Source organism: Nansenia antarctica (assembly GCF_963989245.1).
Source record: "Nansenia antarctica genome assembly, chromosome: 17".
In the NCBI taxonomy this organism is placed as follows: domain Eukaryota; kingdom Metazoa; phylum Chordata; class Actinopteri; order Argentiniformes; family Microstomatidae; genus Nansenia; species Nansenia antarctica.
In genome coordinates, this window is record NC_137687.1 from 27,341,564 (window position 1) to 27,347,462 (window position 5,899).

Sequence of the window (5,899 nt, forward strand, 5' to 3'; positions counted from 1 at the left end):
TTAGGTCTTAAGACGACTTAAGACATCTTGACAGACAAATGTTGGTTAATTAAGACATCTTAAGACATCTCAAGACAAGGTGATGGCTGGGTATGTTGCAACTGGATCCTGTGCATATGACCCACACACCTTGACCCCGACCTGACCTAGGACCCCGCCACCGAACAAACAGCACCATATGAACTCTCGGGATGTGTTTATTAACTCCATGCTCAGCGCTACACACACAGCAACATGACATGAGTTCATACTTAATTCACAACCCGTGATGACAGCACATTGTCACACACACACAGCAGTATTTTATGGGCAGAGATCTGTGCCACTAGAATCTGAATCTGAATTACTGACTTTGAATTTGAATTGCTCAATTTGAATTTAAAAAATGATGTTGAATATTTGTTTTTACTTTGAATCACATAATTTGAATTTGTATTGTTTAACTTGATTTAGTTTTTCAATTCAGTTATTCAAGTTAAACAATACAAATTCAAATTATGTGATTCAAAGTCTTTTTTTTTATTCAACGTCATTTTTTCAATTCAAATTGAGTAATTCAAATTCAAAGTCAGTAATTCAGATTCAGATTCTAGTGGCACATATCTCTGCCCATACGCCCCCCTCCCCACCCCTCCATAATTAAAACTAAATCATCTCGCAGTTGTCTGATCCAGTGATCAGCTGTAGTGTGTCACCGGGGGGCTGTCCACCTCTAGCGGCCGGGAGGTCTTGAGTAGGAGAGAGTTGGGGACATCGAGCCTCGGAGTAGGAATGGATCATTGTGCCTGACCCGGGGGGAGAGAGAGAGAGAGAAGCCCCCCTTCCTGATCCAGCTGTACTCTGCGGTAAAGATGGCGGCGGCAGAGGGGGCGCGCAGTGCCCGGAGCAGCGCTGGGTCTGAACGACCCTGAAAGAAGGGGGTCCCGCGTTTCACAACACAACGGCCTGTTAACGAGCAAGAACTTCGAAACGAAAACGGTTGGGTTTTCGTGTTAATTCGTCGGTGCTTTTTAGCGTTTTTGTTTGAGAGGCTCGAGCTTCGGCGAGGGTGGGTGAAGCACTGATAGCTGAGAGGCTAAGCTAACCAAGTAGCTCGGGTTGGGAAGAGAGAGAGAGAGAAGAGAGAGAGGGGGGAGAGAGAGAGAGACACACACACACAGAGACATTGGAAAATAGTGAAAGAGAGAGAGAGGAGAGAAGAGAGAGAAGAGGGGGTTACAACAGGCTAACCCTAACCCCATAGTTGGGGGGATGTGAGAGAGAGAGACAGCGGGGGAAGGCTTGGCTCGCTTCAAGTCCCGAACATCTTTCCAACCAGAACAACGGGGATAGTTAGGGTAGGTAGGGGTGGGTAGGGTACCCTGGTTAGGGTAGGGGGGGGATGGGACAACAGGTAGGTCGGGTGGGTGGTGAGGGGGCATCCACGGGGGGGCTCCAAGCCCCGCCAACACAGCCTAACCCAGGCAAGGGGAACCGGGGGAGCACCGGCACCGGGAGGAGACCACCCCGGGACGTGGTGTGTCCCACCGGGGGGACGCCACCAGGCAGAGCCGCTAACCTCCCCCACGACCCCCAGATCAACATATTCACCCAACACTCAGGTAAGAACACCAAACAACAGGGGACACACATTCAAGACAAGTCACATGGCGTTATTACTATGTTATTAGACCAAAACAGTTGATAGTTTGGCTTTTTCATGTGTGTGTGTGTGGGGGGATAGTGGTAGCTTTTGCTAGCTAACCGTGCTAGCCATCCCTCCTGACACAACAGGAAAGCGGAAATCAGGCACCATGATCCCCCCGGTGCCAAGCAGCATCCAGGAGGCTGGGAGACGTCTGTGTGAGTGTGAGTTGTTGGGATCTGCTGATGCAGGTTTTATTGAGCAGTTTATCAATAGGGTGGAAGTAGTAGACGTAGCAGATTTGGCAGTGACAGCAAAAATAATCATCTGTGTCATTTAAGAAGAGTGTGTGTGTGTGTGTGTGTGTGTGTGTGTGTGTGTGTGTGTGTGAGACTGACTGACATGTTCAGGTAACCTTACTGCAGCCAGAGAGATCCTCTCTCTCTCTCTCTCTCTCTCTAAAAAAAAGGAAATCGGTTGTTCCTACGATGAGAGAGAGAGAGAGAAGGATGGAAGAAAGAAAAGGAGAGCCACGCAGGATCGCACAGCTTACAGGAGAAAGGAAGGATGCTTCTTAAACAAACAGCATTGCCACTGGGGACAGACAGAGACAGAGAGAGAAGCAATTCCACTCCATTAACTCACTATGGCTAGTAGCAGCACACAGGGTAGATTTTCACATGCTCCATTACAACCACCCCATACATCTGTATAGTCTTTGGTTACAGCTTACTCAGCAGGAAAATATGCTAAGCTCTCTCCCCTTCGGTTCGTTTGGTAACGTTGTGAATCATGTATATTAACCAAGACATTTCTCTTGGGCATGGCCCTGATCGTAGACAGCAGACTGGGTCAAGGGGTCCGATGGTTCAGCACCGGGCCTCAGCCTGTGGTGTATTATACGCAGTGGGTTTGAGTCTCACACACCGGACCCACCCAGACCAGAGTATGGCCCTCAAACACGACACGCTGACGCCAAGATGTGTCTGCGTTTGGTCAGAGTCTCCCTCGTCTGAGCGGGCACTGATTACTGTTGTGTGTGTTGTGTGTGTGGTAGTGTTGTTGTGATTATGTGTGGTGTGTGTATGTGGTTGTGTGAGATTGTGTTGTGTATATTATTGTGTTGTGTTGTCTTATTGTGGTGTGTGTGTGATTGTGTTGCGTATGTATTGTGTCTGTTTGTGTGTGTGTGTGTGTGTTGCGTATGCATGTATTGTGTTGTGTGTGTGTGTGTGTGTGTGTGTGTGTGTGTGTGTGTGTGTGTGTTGCGTATACATGTATCGTATGACCATTAGCGAAGCGCGATCTGAGAAAGTGCAGTGTGGTTGAGGGAGACCGCTCCTTCCTGCCTGATTAAACCACATCTCCCACCAGCCTCCAGAGCTCCACCGTCCCTAACCCCCCATCCCCCTCCTCCTCCTATCCCCCCCCCCAGCCCTCGCCCCGGGGAGGGTCAGTCAACGTCCAGTGTGTGATCCGATGTGAAGGGGGGAGACAGCCCTGCCCCAGCCCCGGTCTCCCCCCCACCCCCACCCGGCTCGTAACTCATCATAGTTAGCTAGCTGGCGTAGCCGCGCTACACACACACACACACACACACACACACACACAGAGCCCCGGCCCTGTCAGGTCTCTCTCTACCAACGCCCAGCCTCTTCAGCTGGAAGACCCAGACCTGCAAAGTTCACACTCACGCTTACACTCACACACACACTCACACTCACACTCACGCTCACACTCACGCTCACACTCACACTCACGCTTACACTCACACACACGCTCACACTCACGCTCGCACACTCACACTCACACACACACTCACACACACACTCACACTCACACTCACACACACACTCACACTCACACACACACACACTCACACTCACACTCACACTCACACTCACTCATCCTCTCCCTCCCTGTCTGCCCTGCCCTGCTCTCCTCAGTGTCAGGCCCTCAGGAGTGGTCCTGTTTAATAGCGGATGCAGAGCCGTAGCCAGGGGGTGGGGGGGGTTGGTGAGTGTGTAGCTTGTAAAAAAAAACACACGGTAATGGAAGAATAAAAAGGTGTATGATGTGTAAGATGTATTTGTCTGTCTGGCAACCCTCTCTCTCTCTTTCTTTCTTTCCTTGACCATTCCGTAGTGTGTGTGTGTGTGTGTGTGTGTGTGTGTGTGTCTGTCTGTTTGTGTGTGCGCACATGTCTGTCTGTCTGTGTGCCCGTGTGTGTGTGTGTGTGTGTGTCTGTGTCTGTCTGTGCGCACGTGTAATGGATGGTAATGCTACAGTTATGATCTACCAGGGACAGCTCAGTAGGTTTATAATGGTGGGCGTGGCGCTGTGTGGATCCATTTGGGCCGTGTGAGTGCAGCCAATAGGCTAGCCTCTATATCACTCTGGGTCTAATGCTGAATTCCTAATTCTAATGGACCCCCCCTCCCCCCCTTAGCCTCTACTATGTAGCTAGCCACTTCTGTTGATATAGCAGCTTACACTCATCTTAGGGCCTAGGGGTTAGGGCCTATGGGGTAGGGGTTAGGGAGCAGGGGTTAGTGCCTAGGGGACAGGGGTTAGGGCCTAGGGGGCAGGGGTTAGGGGGTAGGGCCTAGGGGGCAGGGGTTAGGGGGTAGGGCCTAGGGGGCAGGGGCAGGAGTTAGGGCCTAGGGGTTAGGGCCTAGGGTGCAGGGGTTAGGGAGTAGGGGTTAGGACCTAGGGGGCAGGGGCAGGAGTTAGGGCCTAGGGGTTAGGACCTAGGGGGCAGGGGTTAGGGAGTCAGGGTTAGGGCCTAGGGGGCAGGGGTTAGGGGGTAGGGGTTAGGGGGGTAGGGGTTAGAGAGCAGGGGTAGGGGTTAGAGAGCAGGGGTTAGTGGGTAGGGTCTAGGGGGTTGGGGTTAGGGCCTAGGGCAGGGGTGCCCAATACGTCGATCGCGATCGACCGGTCGATCGCAAAGGTAGTATGGGTAGATCGCATGGCATTGAACAAAACGGGAAAAAAAAGAAGAAAAAAAACAAGTTCGCCTATCATCCATCCTCACTATGGCTTTTGCCACTTGATTGACGTACAGGTAAGCCAGTCTGAGATCTGATCTTTTCACCTACACCTAACACGCGGTTCACCACGCATGCGCAGTCAACAGCACCAACTACAAAATACAAAATACCGGCGAGACTAATTACCTAGTTAGCCTTCCAATTTCTACTATTTACTATATAATACTAAATAAAGGCTATACAAATGAGTGGGGAAGCTGGACCAAGTAAGAAACCAATAACGTATAACTTCCATCCAGAATGGGAGGAGGACTTTTTTACACGATGTGATATTGGAAATGCGTCTGTCTGATCAGCAAATCTACGATGGCTATTTCGAAGAAGGGAAATGTGGCAAAAGAGCGAAAACGTACGGCTGCAACGATAGCTTCTTATCGCGTCAGTCACGTTCTTGTTAAACACAAGAAGTCATTCAAAGACGGCGAAATTGTGAAAAAAGTTTCTCGAGGCTGCAGATTGCCTTTTCGATGACAGATCCACAGTGGCTGATGACACCTTGCAACCAGCTCCTACAGCCCTGACTATTAGAAACTAGCTGCCTCCTCCCAGTGCCAGGTCTCCCACTAAGGTAGAGAAATGCATTTATTTCCTCCTTTCAAACTAGGGAACTACCTGTTTTGTATCTGGTTTACTTTTCTGTTTGTTGGATCAGTAGTTGGCTATGGTACTGCAGACTGGCTGTCAGTGTGTGAGTGAGAGAAAGTGAGTGTGTGTGTGTGTGTGTGTGTGTGTGTGTGTGTGTAAGAGAGAGAGAGAGGGGGAGAGAGAGGGAGGGTTTGTGCTATGGCTCCCTATGCAGACTGGCATGTGAATGTGTGTGTGTGTGTGTGTGTGTGTGTGTGTGTGTGTGTGTGTGTGTGTGTGTGTGTGTGTGTGTGTGTGTGTGTGTGTGAATGTGTGTGAGTGAGAATAGCAAAGAGGGAGGGTTTGTGATGGTCTTCTCCTGTGGCTGTGTGACAGAGAGAGGGAAAGTGTATTGTGAGTTTACTATGCAGGCTGGGAACTGTGTGTGTGTGTGTGTGTGTGTGTGTGTGTGTGTGTGTTTGTAGTACGTGCATGTACGTTTGCGATGTTGAAACTAGACTGGTAGATCTTGGCAGACTGGCTACTTGAAAAGTAGATCTTGGTTCCAAAAAGTGTGAGCACCCCTGGCCTAGGGGGTAGGGGTTAGAGAGCAGGGGTTAGGCCCTAGGGGTTAGAGAGCAGGGGTTAGGGCCTAGGGGGT

General features: G+C 50.3%; 1 protein-coding gene across 3 annotated transcripts in view; it reads left to right on the forward strand.

Moving 5' to 3' along the window:
• Positions 1-1,381: 1,381 nt before the first annotated feature.
• The window catches only part of abl2 (c-abl oncogene 2, non-receptor tyrosine kinase), a gene marked incomplete at both ends in the record, with an annotated part of 46,408 nt that continues 41,890 nt past the window's right edge, over positions 1,382-5,899 (forward strand). For all 3 annotated transcript variants that reach the window (XM_080547514.1, XM_080547515.1, XM_080547516.1), the window contains one exon: positions 1,382-1,601. In XM_080547514.1, the coding sequence (XP_080403640.1) occupies positions 1,382-1,601 (220 nt within the window). The remainder of the gene's footprint in view (positions 1,602-5,899) is intronic.